This window comes from Diadema setosum, chromosome 16, assembly GCF_964275005.1.
Source record: "Diadema setosum chromosome 16, eeDiaSeto1, whole genome shotgun sequence".
In the NCBI taxonomy this organism is placed as follows: domain Eukaryota; kingdom Metazoa; phylum Echinodermata; class Echinoidea; order Diadematoida; family Diadematidae; genus Diadema; species Diadema setosum.
In genome coordinates, this window is record NC_092700.1 from 37,696,364 (window position 1) to 37,716,273 (window position 19,910).

Below are 19,910 nucleotides of genomic sequence, written 5' to 3' on the forward strand. Positions count from 1 at the left end.
CTCTAGATGTTGTCAGAGTTGACATATACTCCAGTATGCTCTCTGGCATAATTTTATATACATATACGCTTCAGTATCTAGCATTATAATGCTAGGCATAATTTGTGCTCTGTATTATGTATCGATGTAACTTATATGCATACTAACAAAACAAATTTCTAGAAACGGACAATAAAATCGAATTGAATTGAATTGAAATGAAATTTCTTTTCCCTCACGGCCTATGTACACATCATTATAACATGCAGCACTATTATCCTACTCCCCCCCCCCAAAAAAAAAAAAAAAAATCATTCGTGGCTTGTCAACGGACACCACCTGACGCTCACTCCACTTTCGAGGCTGCCGCGTAAGGGAGCCCATAAATAATCTGAACACAATCAGTGATCACTGTCAGTGAAAGTGACCAGTGATTTGTAACTTTGATTGAAAAAGGCACCCTCCCGTGTACCAGGGAGGTGACCTCCAAGCTAATATACCAGCATGGAGCTACAGAGTAGCTCCATGATACCAAGAAGGTGAGTCCCCTCCCTGCTTATGTTGTACACGATATACTGAGTGCTGAGTTTTGTAAAATGATGACTTACTAAACTGCTTGCTCATGTGAAACATCTTCGAATATTAGAGGCGAATCTTCGAATAAAGCTCCAATTTACCATGAACGACTTGTGTCTTCACTTCTCATTTTCCTCTGGGACTTCGATTAATGGGAACGTGTTACTGTTGAGTGTATACTTGCAGTGCGAACAGAATAATACACCAAAAAACTTAAAAAAAATGATATTCTTTAATAGAATTTCATCGATATCAGGCCCATGTTTTCAATGAAATTAATTTGAACAAAAAATAAGCAGCTCAATTCTTATCTCTTGTGCTTCTTAATCGTAGTACAATAAGGGCCTATATATACAAATCATAGTCACCATGCGTAGCGTATTATTTGACGACATAGAATTCTGCATGAATATCTCAGGAAATAAGGCTCTCTGATTACTTAGTTACTTCAAGCCAATCCATATCTGCATTAACGCAAACACTTGTGCTGCTGAATAACCTTCTTTTTTAAACACACACAAACCCGTTGTTAGGACAGTTCACAAGGCGACGTGCCGTTCAATTCTCACATTCTAATCTGATTCTGTGGTTAGCAGACGACCATGGTACTGTGTACAAGAAAGCAACAGGAGTATGCCACTGATCAGTGGAGTATGCCCAAGTCCACGCGCAACCAAATAGTACACTGATAGTCTTTGCTCAAGTGCCACAATTGGCAATTTCGACGCGTTAGGGTTACGGAAAAAAAAATCGCGACCCGCTCGGGCCTGCTTTCGCTCGCGCAATATAAACAGACGAGAGCCCGCTTTTTCGTAGCGGGTTTTCGAACCTCCTCGAGGCGGCTCGAAAACCCGCTCGCAGTATAAACGGGGTATATGACATTATAGACTAATCCACCTTCATGAGGACTTACCACCATTACCATTGCTTTGTAGAATTGATGTGACATTTAGAGGGGTAATAATATCGCAATGACACACGATGCAAGTGGTTGATTTATTGTGCTATGACTTTTACGGGATAATTCTAGTGATGCTAATCCAGTATACCATCGAACGAATCGATTTTCGTATGAGTTCACCAAAAAATCTTTGTTTTATTATAACAGATTAAATTTCAGCATGGTATGACTTTTTTCATTGAAAGTCTTTGTTTGTCTGTTCAACGGCTTATTTTAATTTTTTGTTTTTGTTTTACGAATACTGAAAACAAATATCTTCTCTTTAGTTCAGTCTCAGTTATTTTCCTGTGTGTGTGTGTGTGGGGGGGGGGGGTGGGGGATTAATGCATTGTAAGATACCCTTGTTCTTGATGCTAATTCGGCGAGAGTGAGGTAGAAATCGTCTGTGATCCTGGCATCATTTAGCTCCAGAGTCCGAAGGTTTGGCATGGTGCAGACGATATCTGCTAAGGCTCTTGATCCAACAATCGAATTTGTAGCTAATTTCATTGATAGCCCCTATGTAGCATCACAGGAGGAGGTAAAAGTATACGTTGACAGAATTAATATTCAAATTCATGTAAATGCACTGTATGTCTTTTATCCCTACTCATTCACATTTTATCCCCCTAAAAAAAGAGGTTCATAATGTAGACATAAAAGTGGGAAAAGAAAATCATGAATTATCACTAAGGCGACTGGAACACTTTGACATAGATTATATACCTTGAAGAACAATGTTACGTTATATTTCTTCCTTAACTGTACGCATAATGATTTTATAGCACAATACCGTGATCTGATGTCACATATTACACTTTCAATCAAAATGAGTTCAATAATTTCTGTGACATATTTCCCCACTCTCCTGAAAAACAAAGTGAAGTAAATTTAGAGATTAAATAAAAAAATGATATACCGATCCTCGTTTCAATCCTGAAAGAAAATGATAAGCCTGATGCTGATGGTGTCCGATATATGCCCGTTCAAGACTTAGAAGGTGTGACACTGCGGAGATGAATTGGACTAAGGCCTGCCATGTCGCAGCCGAGATGTCAGATCCTCCACATTGACACAGTGATAGTAACTGTGAAGTTCTGTAGAGGGGAGTCTCCGAAGTCTAATGCATAAAACAATGTTACACACAAAGGGCATTTAATTTGCCATATCAATTGGCATAATTTTGCTCTTTCCTAGCACTATTCCAGTCAATATCATCTATTTCACTACAATCGAGATGAAATGACACTTGGGCTAATTATGCAGTTAGTGCTATTTCTAAAGTACCAGTAAAGTGTAATAACATGTCCTAGTATGAACATGATGCACCTTTAATGCCCACGCTACGCATATACAACAATGGAACTATAAGTCCTACAATACCTTATTAAAATGAAATTCATAATGAAAATGAAAATCATAAAAACGATAAAAAAATCAAATACTCTCCATCCTTCATTCTGTGGTCGTGTAGCAACAAACGTGAACTCATAGATCTATAAGGACAGCTGGTTTTTATATGTTACATTATTGGCAAGAAAACTTATTTTTAGTGTTATGAATGAAAAAAGGGGGTTTACATGTCGTGTTTTGTTCGTATGCATTATGTAATTAGTCCTACAGTGCATATAAATTCACCATATATATTTCCATTAAATGCTCCCCATCCCGATTTATGTTTGTAATATTTATTTCTTTATCACTCCATGTATTTGTTGTGACAAAAAGCTTAGGAAGACAAAGCTGATAAATTTTGAAAGCTTCTATAATCTTGCCACTCAGAGACTTTCTTTGAAATCATTCATGTCACACCCTTTTACATGGATACATAAATATCTACCCATTTCTCTATATATTCCTTGTTATGGTGCGTCATTACATAGCCCGGATATTTTGGAGATCATAAAAGGAAAAAAAAAACCCACGCGTATCAATCCAATTTTGACGAATATACTTTATAGCATTGAAAGGTCTATTCTTAAAAAACACACACAAAAATACATGTCTGCGTATGAAAGTAGAAACATGGCCTAACCTCTATACAAAATACAAATCTGCCCCAACCCTCTCCCCCACCCCCCCCCAAATGCGATATTATACAGCTTGTGTGCCGACCCATTACATACCGCTCTACGTATATACATACATTGTTGATAATTTATCCACAGGGAATAATTTAATCGCGAAAGCCAGTGATCACGAATTATGTGATCGTCACCAAGATCAACCTGACGTGAAAACATGAACATTCTACATGATTTCTGTTTTATTCAATGTTGGTAACAGTTTCATGTTTATTTCTTGGGGCAGTTAATGGTAAGCGGCTTCATCATATTTTTTTTTCTTGTTTTAATCGAAAAAAAATATTAAACGTGTACTAAAGATTCCCTGTAAAGTAACTAACACCAAGCAAATACACACACACAAACGCACAAACACACACACACACACACACACATGGTATACCCATAGTCCAAATGTTGATGGTGATGTTGTAAGGGAGATATAGATATCGTCTGCTTTGATGACATTCCTCAGCTTCAGATCCCGAAGGTTTGGCATGGTGGAAATACTCTGAGCGTAGGCCTGTAATGCAGCAGTCGAGATGGAAGGTCCTCCAAAGTGTATGATTGATTCCAGCTATTGTAGAATTGAAGGTAATATCATACAGGTTTTAATGATGATTACGATTTCATATGCTCATAGAATCTGAGATACCCCTATATATACATATACAAATCAAGTATACATATATGTATATGTATAGTAAAACACACACACACACACACACATATAATGTACATATATATATATATATATATATATATATATTTATTAACACAACCCTTGCCGGCAACGAGAGGTAGATCATGAAAAGAGGACTTATGGATTGTAACTGTGGAGTGAAGAGGAGGGGGATGATGTAAAACACAGATTAAAACACGAATCACTTCAGTAAATAGATACGATGACATTGCCTCAATAAAGTTTTCCATTTAATTTTACACATACAATCTTTACTATTTTTTCTATCCTATTAAAGAAACCACTACCATCCACATTTGTAACATTAGTACATGTATCTTCTAAGGAGTGACATCTAAAGTTATATAAAAAAGGATCATGGGTTATGCCAGCAATTATCAGATGCTATTTTCGTATATACAATGCACACAATGCGAATCATTGATTGACTGATTTGATGTAATGCGCTGTGTATAGATTGAATGTATTCTGATATGGGAGTTTATGTATATTACGAAGAGAAGATTGTGAGGATTTTTTCCTTTTTTTTAATCACGTTTTATACAACACAACATCTGTATTAATTATTAAGTATGAATGACTGGTATATATAATTAACATAAATCTAGTATTGTTGGTTTTTTTTTATAATCATTGAGAACAGTAATATATTGTATCTGTAATATCTGACTTTGTTTTGTATCATAGGTTAATCTAATTGTGCAATGGTTCTGATGAATAAGATTGACCCTTTGTTATTTTAATGTATACATGGCCATTGTTAACAATGCCTGTAATTCAGCCTTCGGGCTGCGAAAGATGTTGATTAATAAAACACCATTTCAACAACAATTCTCCTTTTCAATTTTCAGTAGACCTTAATATTGGAATCATTGTTTTGTGTACTTGGGAAACCCCACCCATTTATTCCTTCATTTTATTAAAAAAAAAAAATCGGTTTCTGATCGAATGATTACAATCCTTCTGTATTAAAGAAAACTTCGTAATTCCATTCATTTTCGATTCTAATCAAAACGGTCAACGTGAATCTCTCCTCTATGGCCCACTATACAATATTACATTGGAATATAACAAATGCAAATTAAGATACCCTTGCTTCTGATGCTGATGTCTTGAGGGCAAGAAAGAAACCGTCGGCTATGTTGACATTCTCTAGCTCCAGAGTTTTAAGGTTTGGCATGGTGCAAATACTCTTGGCATATGCCTCTGATGCAGTAGCAGAAATGTCAAGTCCTCCAGAGTGTTTGATTGATTCCAGCTGTGCAGTACAGAAAGAGGGTGAGAAATAAAATAAAATACTAAGGGAAGACTATCCTGTCAGTGTGAATATAATACCTCCATGTTTTCATCCCTTTTCCTCCCTCCGACACACACAAATACGAACAACACATAAACAAGGAGTACATATTACCGAATAAGGATCCCGACCGACTGGCATGGAGGCTTGTAACAATTTTCATTCTAAAGACATAATGTAACATTGTGGTAACATAACTGTAAGTTTGAACAAAGCAACAACCTACACCACAAGTAAAAAATCAGAATTCAGATTCTTAATGTTAGGCATGTAACAGGTGCTCTTTTTTTTTAACACAAACCTTGGCGGCACCAAGAGGTAGATCATGAAATGTGGACTTATGGATTTGAGCTGTGGAGCGAAGGGGGGGGGGGGTGATTTGAAACACAGATGAAAAAAACCCATCTCTTCCGGCAGAAAATGGCATCTTCTCAATATCATACAGGTATTGATGATGAAGTGAAGAGGAGGGGGATGATGTAAAACACAGATTAAAACACCCATCATTTCAGTAAGTAGATACGATGACATTGCCTCAATAAAGTTTTCCATTTAATTTTACACATACAATCTTTACTATTTTTTCAATCCTATTAAAGAAACCATTTCCATCCACATTTGTAATATTAGTACATGTATCTTCTGAGGAGTGACATCTTAAGTTATATAGAATTATTGGGTTATGCCAGCATCTCCTTTTCAATTTTCAGTAGACCTTAATATTGGAATCATTGTTTTGTGTACTTGGGAAACCCCATCCATCTATTCCTTCATTTAATTTAAAAAAATCGGTTTCTGATCGAATGATTACAATCCTTCTGTATTAAAGAAAACTGGTTTATAGTGACCTCGTCTACAGCCACTATGTCTATTTTCCAATTGGTCTACTGGCATATCGTCTATTACCGATCGTCTAATACCCATTTGGTCTACAACTCGTTTTGTCCAGTACCCATATTGCCTAATAGTCACTTTGCCCACTACCCGTACTGTCTAATACCCAACTCGTCTAAGGAGCATTTCGTCTACAAAACAATTGATCTAATAGCCAAATCGTCTACACTCACAATGTCTATTTGCCATGTCGTCTAATATCTATTTTGTCTACTACTAGTTAGTCTACTCCCACCTCGTCTACAAGTCATTTAGTCTACATTCACTTTGTCTAGTTATCATATCGTCCAACCCTTAGTTTGTCCATACCCAATATGGTCTATACCCATCTGGTCTACTCCCAACTCGTCTACTCCCAATTGGTCTACTCCCAACTGGTCTACTACCAACTGATCTACTCTCAACTGGTCTACTCCCAATTGGTCTACTCCCAACTGGTCTACTCCCAATTGGTCTACTCCCAATTGGTCTACTCCCAACTGGTCTACTCCCAACTGGTCTACTCCAAATTGGTCTACTCCCAATTGGTCTACTCCCAATTGGTCCACTCCCAATTGGTCTACTCCCAACTTGTCTACTCCCAATTGGTCTATACTCGTCTATACCCAATTGGTGTACTCCCAACTGATATAGTTTTACTCTCAACAATTTACCCAAACTGATCATTTCCATCTGGTCATGGTATACCACTTTGTCTAGTATCCAGTCCGTCTCACTGTCATGAACTATTCATATTAAACCCTGCCCTTGATTAGCACAAAAATCAATATTGGACTATTCTAGTTGTTAATTATTCCGCACATGCTGAATATAAAGACATACTAATCAATGGTGAGACATGACTATCCAGTCTACATTCTGGCCGTAAAATAACTAAATAATAATAAACTAGCTCAGTTACAATCCTCCATCACAAACGAATTGTCAGTCATACGAAACAGAATTACAATTCGACCGACCACCCCAGTCCACCCGTACTTCCGTGCGCATGCATGCAGCGATCTTGGCGGGATATTACATTGGAATATAACAAATGCAAATTAAGATACCCTTGCTTCTGATGCTGATGTCTTGAGGGCAAGAAAGAAACCGTCGGCTATGTTGACATTCTCTAGCTCCAGAGTCTTAAGGTTTGGCATGGTGCAAATACCCTTGACATATGCCTCTGATGTAGTAGCAGAAATGTCAAGTCCTCCAGAGTGTTTGATTGATTCCAGCTGTGCAGTACAGAAAGAGGGTGAGAAATAAAATGAAATACTAAGGGAAGACTATCCTGTCAGTGTGAATATAATACCTCCATGTTTTCATCCCTTTTCCTCCCTCCGACACACACAAATACGAACAACACATAAAACAAGGAGTACATATTACCGAATAAGGATCCCGACCGACTGGCATGGAGGCTTGTAACAATTTTCATTCTAAAGACATAATGTAACATTGTGGTAACATAACTGTAAGTTTGAACAAAGCAACAACCTACACCACAAGTAAAAAATCCATGAATTCAGATTCTTAATGTTAGGCATGTAACAGGTGCTCTTTTTTTTAACACAAACCTTGGCGGCACCAAGAGGTAGATCATGAAATGTGGACTTATGGATTTGAGCTGTGGAGCGAAGGGGGGGGGGTGATTTGAAACACAGATGAAAAAAACCCATCTCTTCCGGCAGAAAATGGCATCTTCTCAATATCATACAGGTATTGATGATGAAGTGAAGAGGAGGGGGATGATGTAAAACACAGATTAAAACACCCATCATTTCAGTAAGTAGATACGATGACATTGCCTCAATAAAGTTTTCCATTTAATTTTACACATACAATCTTTACTATTTTTTCAATCATATTAAAGAAACCATTTCCATCCACATTTGTAATATTAGTACATGTATCTTCTAAGGAGTGACATCTTAAGTTATATAGAATTATGGGGTTATGCCAGCATCTCCTTTTCAATTTTCAGTAGACCTTAATATTGGAATCATTGTTTTGTGTACTTGGGAAACCCCATCCATCTATTCCTTCATTTAATAAAAAAAAAATCGGTTTCTGATCGAATGATTACAATCCTTCTGTATTAAAGAAAACTGGTTTATAGTGACCTCGTCTACAGCCACTATGTCTATTTTCAAATTGGTCTACTGGCATATCGTCTATTAACGATTCGTCTAATACCCATTTGGTCTACAACTCGTTTTGTCCAGTACCCATATTGCCTAATAGTCACTTTGCCCACTACCCGTACTGTCTAATACCCAACTCGTCTAAGGAGCATTTCGTCTACAAAACAATTGATCTAATGGCCAAATCGTCTACACTCACAATGTCTATTTGCCATGTCGTCTAATATCTATTTTGTCTACTACTAGTTAGTCTACTCCCACCTCGTCTACAAGTCATTTAGTCTACATTCACTTTGTCTAGTTATCATATCGTCCAACCCTTAGTTTGTCCATACCCAATATGGTCTATACCCATCTGGTCTACTCCCAACTCGTCTACTCCCAATTGGTCTACTCCCAACTGGTCTACTACCAACTGATCTACTCTCAACTGGTCTACTCCCAATTGGTCTACTCCCAACTGGTCTACTCCCAATTGGTCTACTCCCAATTGGTCTACTCCCAACTGGTCTACTCCCAACTGGTCTACTCCCAATTGGTCTACTCCCAATTGGTCTACTCCCAATTGGTCTACTCCCAACTTGTCTACTCCCAATTGGTCTATACTCGTCTATACCCAATTGGTGTACTCCCAACTGATATAGTTTTACTCTCAACGATTTACCCAAACTGATCATTTCCATCTGGTCATGATATACCACTTTGTCTAGTATCCAGTCCGTCTCACTGTCATGAACTATTCATATTAAACCCTGCCCTTGATTAGCACAAAAATCAATATTAGACTATTCTAGTTGTTAATTATTCCGCACATGTTGAATATAAAGACATACTAGTCAATGGTGAGACATGACTATCCAGTCTACATTCTGGCAGTAAAATAACTAAATAATGATAAACTAGCTCAGTTACAATCCTCCATCACAAACGAATTGTCAGTCATACGAAACAGAATTACAATTCGACCGACCACCCCAGTCCACCCGTACTTCCGTGCGCATGCATGCAGCGATCTTGGCGGGATCCCGAGTAATTTGCGTTTGGTACACTAGTGAAGGTACTAACGATCCGCGCGATGTGGGCGTGTAGTTGGATGGATTGACACCGGATGCTCGCGTATACTAGTACTGTGTTCCGTTTGTGTGTGTGTGTGTGTGTGTGTGTGTGTGTGTGTGTGTTTACGTTTACATGTATGTAGTGCCGGGATGTGGTTACAGTAACTGTGAGAGAGATGCAGTAGGTTGTTGTCCAGTGGCCGGGGTGACCTCTTTGTTCTTCTTCTTCTTCCGTAAGAGTGACCACAATCAACTTGCTGATCATTCTGCCACTTTCGGGGAGGTCTAAGTTGTACAAGTCTTCAAAGGGTTCAAGTAGTTGCCGTAGTAATCATCATCCAATGAATAAATAAGTAACCAATAAACTGACAAGTCCATCAATAATAGTAATAATAATAACAATAATGATAAACTAGAGATTGTAATTTGTCATTACTGACAAATTAAGGTGATCCGATTTTTTAAATCAATAATTCGAGTCCTGATCGCAATAGGCATGACCATACAGGTTTCATCTTTGTTTAGAGACATTGGTCGTGTGATGTTTGGATTCTCATTTAGAAAAGGGAGTCATATCTGCCATCTGTGCTACCAAATTCTGTATACACTAGATAACAAAGATACAGCAACAAATACATATGACCTTTGACCCACCTTTACACTACCAAGATGGCATCTGAGGAAAAAGTGTTTATCTTGTGAAATGATTCTTGCGACATTGTCAATACGTGTGCAAAATATGGGAAAGATAGTACAGGTATTCACCAAGATACAGGATGAAACATATATGACCATTGACCCTTATTTACATACCCAAGATGGCGTCTGATCAAGAAGTCGTTATTTTATGAAATAATGTAGGTGACATGAACTAAACATGTGCAAAATATGGTGGTGATAGAGCATGTTTTTCTTGAGTTTTTGCAAAGAAAGTTGCGCAAAGAAAGAAATATCTCAATACATCGTTGATGAGCTTTAATTTCAACCAAGTATTTTGACGTGATACCGACACCGAGTTCAGAACAAAGGGCACTTATATGATAGCACAAAGACTCAGCTACAACATATTAAAATCTAGGAGAAATTCACTGAAGCATAAGTGAGATAGTGCTGGATAAAGATAGTCATGTCAATTTTCACATCTAGAAAAAACTCCCTCCCATAGAGACAACACGTAATAGCGAAGATTGAGAAAGAAGTACATATGATCTTTAACCCCACTTTGCACACCCAAGATGGCATCTGAGCAATTAGTGGTTATTTTGTGAAATGATCCTTGTAACATGGTCTTTAGGCGTGCAAAATATGAAAAAGGTAGGACATATATTTACCAAGATACAGGATGAAACATTTATGACCTTTGACCCTAATTTCCATACCCAAGATGGCGTCTGATCAAGTAGTTGTTATTTTGTGAAATAATGTTCGTGATATGAACTAAACATATGCAAAATATGGTGGTGATAGGGTATGTTTTTCTTGAGTTATTGCACAGAAAGTTGCAGAAAGAAAGAAACATTTCAATACATCGAAGATACGCTTTAATTTCAACCAAGTTTTTTCACGTGATCCCGACAACGTATGAAAAAACGAAGGGCACACTTACGATAGCCCTACGTCTCAGCTACAACATAATGAAATCTTAGAGAAATTTACCGAAGCATAAGTGAGCTAGTGCTCGATAAAAATGGTCATGTCAATTTTCATTTCCATAAAAATTGCACTCCCATAGAGATTACACGTAAACTGGTCAAATTTGACAAGGTTACCTTCAATCCATTTTTTGGAGGTGATTTCTTCTTCTAATCAAAATTGTGTAATTACATTCATGAAAGAACATTTCATAAGCTACAACATATTGAAATTTAGGTGAAAATTGGCCAAGGATAAGTGAGATACGCTCGAGTAAACTTGAAATTTGATGACGTATTTCTGAAAATTTACTTTTTCTATTTTATTAAGAAATTTGATGTCTTTTCATCATTTTTCCAGCAACGCCAACCCATGGAATGACATGTACAATTCATCAGCTTTCAAAATATGTAAAAAAAAATGGGGGGTCACCGTTCATCCTGGCGAGTAAATTCGGATTTAAAATTGGCGGTTTTGGGGCATTGTTGCACTGTATTTCGCCATTGACGCGCGCGCGGAATTTCAACTTTGACGGGTCCGTATGACGTCATTTTGAGTCGGATTGACTTGAAACTTGGTAGAAATATTCCTTGACATTTCAGTCATCCGGTAAGTGTAAAAAAACGGGAAATTTCTATTGCATATGAGCTGTGCCTGCGTATATGTGCGCGCGCGTACGCGTCCGTCCAATTTTTTCAATTTTTCAAAAAATGCTCCAAATGATCTGAAACGTGTGCAAAAAAAAAAATTGAGCTTGATTGGAGCATGTCAACATTTTAACGTGCGCGTACGCGCACGGTTTAAGTGTAAACTGAAATGTGAGAACATGTATAGAATACGCTTGATTTGAACTATATGTGACGTAAATTTCATTGAAAAATTCCTTTCCATTAATGAGATATTAATGAAAATGTGTTTTCATATAATGACGTCATAGTGACGTCACGGTCCGTTGATCACAATGATTTTACAAAATCTGTCGCCTTTGTGACATGAGACATATATGGTATAATTTTGAAATCGATAGGCAGAGGACTTTCTGAGTTAATCTCTGCACAACTTTTGTCCAGAAATAAAGAATCAGTACAGATACAATAGGTGATCCGAAGGATACTCGGATCACCTATACTCGGATCACCTAAAAAGAAAAGAAAAGAGTGCTAAGCAGCTACTCCTGGGCCGAGACTCGTGACACAAATGTGTCGATGGATATTTTTGTGTATATGTGTTACACCCGTCCCGATGTGGCAAGGGGTGTTTAAAAACTGTGTACTGAAGGAAGGGAAAAATGCCACGTCTAGTCACAATGGATGCAGGGATGAAAGTGTCTTAATTCCGGTATAAATCATACCGAGTTTCAAAAATGATCGTATTAATCGCAATCAAAATAAATCATCAAACACTTCTTCTTATCAACACAATGTGAGTGACACCTGCTATTTGCTGATAGGAATACCTGATTCTTCATCAGTGTAATTGATAATTTACCATGTTCAAAATGATGCTTGATTTATACCTGAAAAAATCTCTAAATCAAAGATTAATTATAACATTTACTCGTAACAATCAATCTTAATATTCCTTTGTAGTAAGCACACTTAACTATAAGATTCTCCTTTAATAAAGCAATCCAGCTTTACCTCAATTAGTCATTTAAAATATTAATGATTTAATCAAATAAACGCAACTACATATCATTTGATTAATCTCTGTATCCTTAAATCGAAACGCAAATAATTAAATAAACTTAAACCTGGAATGCATTCACTTCTTTGGCAAGAATTGTTTAAAAGCAAGTAGGAAAACCGGTAGTCTTTATACACTGCAAAACAAATCTAACTTCTTTAGTTTTCCTTTATTTCTCTAAAAGCCAGGTTTTCTCTCTCTTTCCTGCTCGTTTCTGGATTTTATTCCTCTCGTATAAAACAAAACGCTTCTGGAGGGCGCTCTCACCCTTTGTTCTGAAAGCATGGTTCTCACTTAGTTCGCTATATTTTACCAAATATTTGCTGGAGAGAAGTCTTGGTGATTATATACAGTGAGTAGTATTGTCAGTATTCATTTGTAGGACAGTTTGATTGCAATCATGTCAATGAAACGACATCTTGATACCCCTGAAAAGGGAAAATTTGCTCCGCCGAAGAAAGCGAGCGCCGTTGACGTAGTTGACGACACTCCGATGGTGTCGCAGCCCGCTGGGCCGGGCGACGCAGCTAGCTCGCCCCCGCCGGACTGGTTCGCTTCCTTCCTAGAAAAATTCTACAAACTGGAGGAGCGTATAGACTCGTTGATAATAAACAGGCTCGAAGAAATAGCGCTAAAAACGAATGCCAACGAGGAGAAAATCAGTGCTTGCTGTATCCAGCTGGATACAGTTACAGAGGAAGTGAAAAAGTTGAAGAAGGAGAAGGATGACATGCTGTTGAAGATCGATGACCTAGAAAATCGTGCAAGACGGAGTAATCTGGTATTGCATGGTATCCCAGAAGTTCCCAGGGAGAACTGCTATGAAACCGTGAAGTCGTTCCTTACCGATTTTGTTGGTGTGGATGAGTATGCTATCGAACGGTGTCACCGCACCCCTACAGTACGCGAGCTGAGTGGTACAGGGAATACGAAGCCAAGAATTATCCACGTCGCTTTCTCGTCGTATGCGACCAAGGAGAGGGTGAGAAAAGCGTGCATATCCAAGCTTAAAGCCGAGGGCTCCTTCAGAGGAAGCAAGATCTACGTGTCAGAGGACTTTTCACGACGCATTCTACAGATGCGAAAGGAAAAAAAAAAATGGACCAACTAAAGCAGTTGAAAGACGCGGGAAGGAAGCCCTTCTTCTTGTACCCAGCAAAACTAGCTTACAGGAGTAAGGAAGGAAAGCTTGTCTTTGTTTAGTGAGGACATGATCTCTCATGATCAAAATAAAGAATAAGCTCTGACTTTTACGAATTTGAGACATGTATATACACTTCAAACACTTTGTGTAGGTTAGTGACTCCTTATTGATGGCAGAACTTTTTTGGTTTACAATTTTTAGTTCCAAAGTTTTCTAACTTGTCTTTAATTGTTTTTCTCATCGTTTGATCAATGTGACATGTATTTGTAGAAAAGTAGATGGATGTTAAGTTTTAAAACCACATACATGTATTGTATAAGTGTTGTACGTTTTATTTTTCATATTTGTATACTTGTACAGTGTACATTAGTATGTATTTTATTGTGTTGCCATGGCACGAGTATATTTTCCGAAATATTTTTTTTTCTACTTTTGGGTCTAATTCGCTGCTTAGTTATTTAAGATACAGTGGACTCTCGTGGCGAGGTCTTTTGGGCCAGGAAGGTGTGCTTGTTGTGGTTAAATCTTGTGTTAGCATTCCAAAATAATGCGGTGCAATGGAGGATTGCAATGTGGGTCTACGGGGATTACCTTGTTGTGATGAGACCTCGTGCCAATGTTCATTATAATGGGAGACCACTGTACATGTTAAAATTGTATTGATGAGAACTGATTTGCTATATCGTGTGGTCATTGCAATTGCACTTTTACTTTTCAGATAATTCCAGGAGTAGTGTGTAATAGTTACATGTATGTACTTACTATGAGGAATAATTTTTCCTTTTAAGTATGTGTAGATTGCATTCTCATAAATCCAAAGTTATTTTTTTAAAATTTACTTATGCAGTATGTATTTTTAAAGTCATGTCTAGGGCGATTCTTCGTCGAGATTGGGGTATTAGTATTAGTATAATTTTTTTGATTTCTCCTTTTTTTCGTCCATGTAGTTCAAGTTTAATATATACCACATGTAGAATTGTAATTTCATAAATTATAAAAGGTTATAATTTTGTTTTTTTTTTAATGGTAAGGCTCTTGTGGTTTAATCTGGAGTGTAATTACTTTGGATCTATGTATGTGACAATACTGTATTTACCTTTTGATTTTCCAGCTGATTTGTTTTTTTTTTGTTCTGTGCCAAACTTGTTCATTTGGTTACATGATTTTGCACTTGTCAAGACATGTTTTGCTTGATTTGAAGTCTTGACTACTTGTGCTCTTGCTCTCTTTAGTTTTTTGCCTTGATAATACCGTATTTGTTTTCTTTTTCTCTCTTTTTTATACATATTTTTCATTGTGTGTTTTTTTTTCTGTGACAAGATGTGTTTTTATTCAACTTTTCACTGTATACTTCAGATTATTACAATCTGGTTAGTTTTATGTATATGTGTGACATTCAACCAATGCACTTTATGTTTTTTCTGTGATCCGGGGTGGTACTTTTGTGTGTTTTTGTTTATAGAACAATGGTAGTGAAATTAAGTACTTTCAACTGTAGGGGTCTACAAGACTTTGTAAAAAGAAGAAAGATTTTTCATTATTTGCGAAATACTGAATCTGATATAATATTACTACACGAAATTCATTCTGCCAAAAATGATGAGAAGTTTTGGAAATCCCAATGGGGTGAACAATGTTGGTTTGCAAGTTTTTCTTAGAATAGTCGGGGTGTAGCAATACTAGTAAGAAACTCAGTTGTTTTTAAAGAAAATGCAGCATTTTATGACGTTAATGGTAGATTCTTAATTTTAAACGCTGTTCTGAATGATATACCTGTGACATTAGTAAATATTTATGCCCCAAACAAAGATGACCCAGATTTTTTATTAGAAGTTTTTGCAGAAATTGATAAATTTGATAATTCTGTTTTAATTATAGGTGGAGATTTCAATGCGGTAGTAAGCCATTTAGATTATCAGGGTACTCGTCAGCAACATTCCAATGTTAGGGTTAGTAATATATTTTCTGATATTATTGAAGAATATAATTTGATTGATGTTTGGTGACATTTTCACCCAACATTAAGACAGTATACTAGGCACCAAAAGACACCTCAGGTGTTATCTAGATTGGAATATGTTTTGGTGTCAAGCAATTTCATTGGAAACTGTATTAAATCTAAAATTTCTCCAGGAATTCAGTCGGACCATTCAGTAGTCTCAATTCATTTTAATGATAATATTCCTTCGAAGGGTAGAGGTTATTGGAAGCTTAATTGTCATTATTTACACCATGATGCAGATTATATTAAATTGATTAAAGAAAAAATAATTGAATTTAAACAAATTCATGAAGAGTCTGATTGTAACCCTAATACTCAATGGGATGCCCTGAAGTGTGTTATAACTGGAACTAGTATTGAGTATTTTGCTAGGAAAAAAAAGAAAGGAATAAAGAAAAGGAACATCTTATAAATGAAATTCATAAAATTAACTCGCAGTTAGGTGAGGATGTCTCAAAAAATAAACATTTGTTATTAGATTTAGAAAAATTAGAAGATAATCTGAATAAAATTTATGATTTTGAAACTAAAGGTTTGATTATAAGATCTCGGGTAAGGTGGTTAGAAGAAGGAGAAAAAAATTCAAAGTATTTTTGTAATTTAGAAAACAGATCTTGGCAAAAGAAAACGATTAGTAGAATGAAGGATGAAAAAGAAAACTTGATTTCTGACCCTGACAAGATTTTGCAAGAAATACATGCTTTTTATAATAAACTGTATTCCAACCCTGAGCATCAAGATATGGCTGATGAAAATGTACGTCAGGATTTGTTCAATGATTTGAATATTCCAAAATTGACTGATGATGAAAAACAAATTTTGGAAAAACCTTTATCTAAACAAGAAATATTTGATGTTATCAAATCGATGAAAATTAATAAAACTCCTGGATTTGATGGACTTCCTATTGAATTTTACATAGTATTTTGGCCTGACATAAGTGACATGTTGATGAACTCTTATAATTTTTCTTTACAAAATGGAATGATGTCTGTATCACAGAGAAATGGTGTTATTACTCTTCTTCCTAAAAAAGATAAGGACCAATTGTTGATAAAAAATTATCGTCCTATTACACTATTGACGGTTGATTATAAAATATTAGCAAAATGTCTCGCAGAACGTATTAAAATATTTATGCACTCTCTCATTCATTCAGATCAGTCTGGTTTTTTTTAAAAGGCAGAAATATAAGTCATAATGTTCGATTAATTTTTGATATTATTGAGTATACTCAGGTTAATGAAGTTCCTGGAGCTATAGTATTACTTGATATTGAAAAGGCATTTGATAGTGTTAATCATAACTTCCTTTTTCAGACATTAAAACAGTTTAATGTTGGAGATACATTTATTGAGTGGATAAAGACATTATATTCTGAACGGAAGTCTAACGTTGTAAACAATGGTTTTTTAACCAATCGTATATCCATGCAAAGAGGTATTTTTCAGGGCTGCCCCATATCTCCATATTTATTTTTGTTTGTTATTGAGGTCATGGCCTTATTAATAAGACAGAATGAGCAGTTGAATGGGATAAAGATAAATAATCATGAAGTGAAGATTTCTTTATTTGCTGACGATTCGGTATGTTTTATAGATGGAACTAGAGATTCTTTTGGTGTATTGTTTGATATTTTGAATAGGTTTGGTAGATATTCTGGATTTAAGATTAATTTAACCAAAACAGAGGCACTTTGGATTGGGTCAAAGAGGGGATGTAAAGATTTTCCTTTGAGAAATCAAGGAATCACATGGAAAACCTCTGACTTTAAATCCTTGGGGGTTAATTTTTCTTTGGATTTGGGTTTGATATTTGATCTTAATTATAAAGAGAAGTTAAAAAGAATGGCACAGACTATAAACTGCTGGCGGATGAGGAATCTCTCTTTAATTGGTAAAGTATGCGTAATAAAGTCCCTTGTTTTGCCACAGTTAATTTATCTTTTTTCTGTGCTTAGTATAAAAATCCCTCAAAAATGTTTTAATGATTTGAAAAGTCTTTTTTTTTTAGTTTATTTGGAATGGTGGTAGGGATAGAGTTCAAAGAAAATGCAATGTGGTCTTAAAATGATTGATCCATGGGCTTTTGCACTTGCTAAAAAAATGACATGGGTTAAATGTTTGTTAGATGAAAATTATGAGTCTGTCTGGAAATCTATTGAATTATTGGCCCTAGAGAAATTTCATAGAGACCCCAAGATTCTTTGGAAAGCATATGCCCCAGAAACAATTTTGCGATCTTTGCAAAACTCACAAGTGGCTCACAAGTTACGTACTTGGTATATTTATAGAGAATATGCCACTTTAGAATCCTATGATTCTAAATTTTCTGAAATTGGGTCTTGTCAAGTGCTGTGGCTTAATAGATTGATTCGTTCAAAATCAAAAAAAAAAAATATTTCTATTATGAAACTTGGTACGAAAAAAATGTTTTGGGAATTTCCGACTTGTTGAACCCACCCCTCCCTGGTCATAAATTATTTGAAGAATTGATTTTAGATTTTGATATTCGCCATACAGACAGAAGAAAATTCAATTTCTTATTAAGGAATATTCCTAATGGATGGTTGGACGATACTGCATTGAATAATTTAGATATTTGTGATTCTTTGGTTATTATTTTGAATGCCTAGAAAAAAGTACCCAGACATGCTTACAAAATATTAAATGTGCTACATGTCCCTGAGAAAAGATATGAATATTGGAAAAGTCAAATAACAGTCCCTGATGATATCATGTGGAATAATGTACACAAGATTAATTTTACTTGCACTATTGATACTAGGTTACGCTCTTTTTATTTTAAAGTTTTTCACAAATCCATAGCTTTGAATGCTTTTTTGTATAAAATTAAAAGGAAAGACTCACCAAACTGTACATTTTGTGGGAAAATGGAAGAGACTATGGTTAATTTGTTTTGCGATTGTGAGAAGGTTATACCAATTTGGAGATATGTAGTAAACATAATAGAAATCCACATTAATAATTTTAAGCTCTCCAATTTTGAAAAAATTATTTGGTTTATTATCAGATCAGTTTTTAACATACCTTGTATTAGTTGTAAAATATTACCTTTATATTTGTAAATTTAGGAATGAAGTACCAACTGTTGATTTCTTTAAGAGTTTCATTAAGAAGCAAAAAGAAACAGAGTATTATTTAGCTACGAAAAGAAATAAGCTTACTTTACATTTCAAAAAATGGAGATTTGATTTATGATATGTTTAAATGTTACTCTAAAATTGTTTCATACCCCTTGGATTAAGTTTATTTCATATTGTGTATTGGTATGCTGAATACTTGTCATTGTATTTTGCTCATTGGAATCTCCATGATCTGTCGCTGATACAAAGTACAACCATGTGTAGTACTACATTGTAGTTAGTGAATTTGCTGGCCTCTGTCTGGCCTTTATGTTTTCTCCAGCTTTGTTGGCGCGCCTTGGACATGAACTAATTGCTCAATGGTTTTGGAATTTTTTTGGCTCTAATTTTTTTTTTTTTTTTTTAACAGTCTGTAATGTAATCTTTTCCTGTCAGGGATCTCCAGGTCTGACTTAGGCTTTATGCAGTGGTTTGAATTACAATGCTAAAGATGTCTCGAGATGAGTTGAGAATGTGTAGTTTTGAGGGATGATTAGATGAGTATATTTTGATTGTGTAGGATAAAGTGTGACTTTTGTCGTTGAATAAGAGGGTATGGTCCTCTTTCAGACCTGGGGACCCCACTGGGGGAGCCATTCTCCCTGGGTGTGTTATGAGACGGGGGTCTTTGAGGAAGCTTTACCTTACTACTTATTGATGAATCATGG

General features: G+C 36.0%; 1 protein-coding gene across 1 annotated transcript in view; it reads right to left on the minus strand.

The window, feature by feature from the left end:
- Nucleotides 1–1,127: 1,127 nt before the first annotated feature.
- Nucleotides 1,128–19,910, minus strand: part of LOC140239880 (uncharacterized) — a 30,251-nt gene continuing 11,468 nt past the window's right edge. The window contains exons 6-10 of the mRNA XM_072319696.1: nt 7,502–7,669; nt 5,352–5,519; nt 3,962–4,135; nt 1,856–2,014; nt 1,128–1,163 (exon numbers count right to left, since the gene is read on the minus strand). Of these exons, the coding sequence (XP_072175797.1) occupies nt 1,128–1,163; nt 1,856–2,014; nt 3,962–4,135; nt 5,352–5,519; nt 7,502–7,669 (705 nt within the window). The remainder of the gene's footprint in view (nt 1,164–1,855; nt 2,015–3,961; nt 4,136–5,351; nt 5,520–7,501; nt 7,670–19,910) is intronic.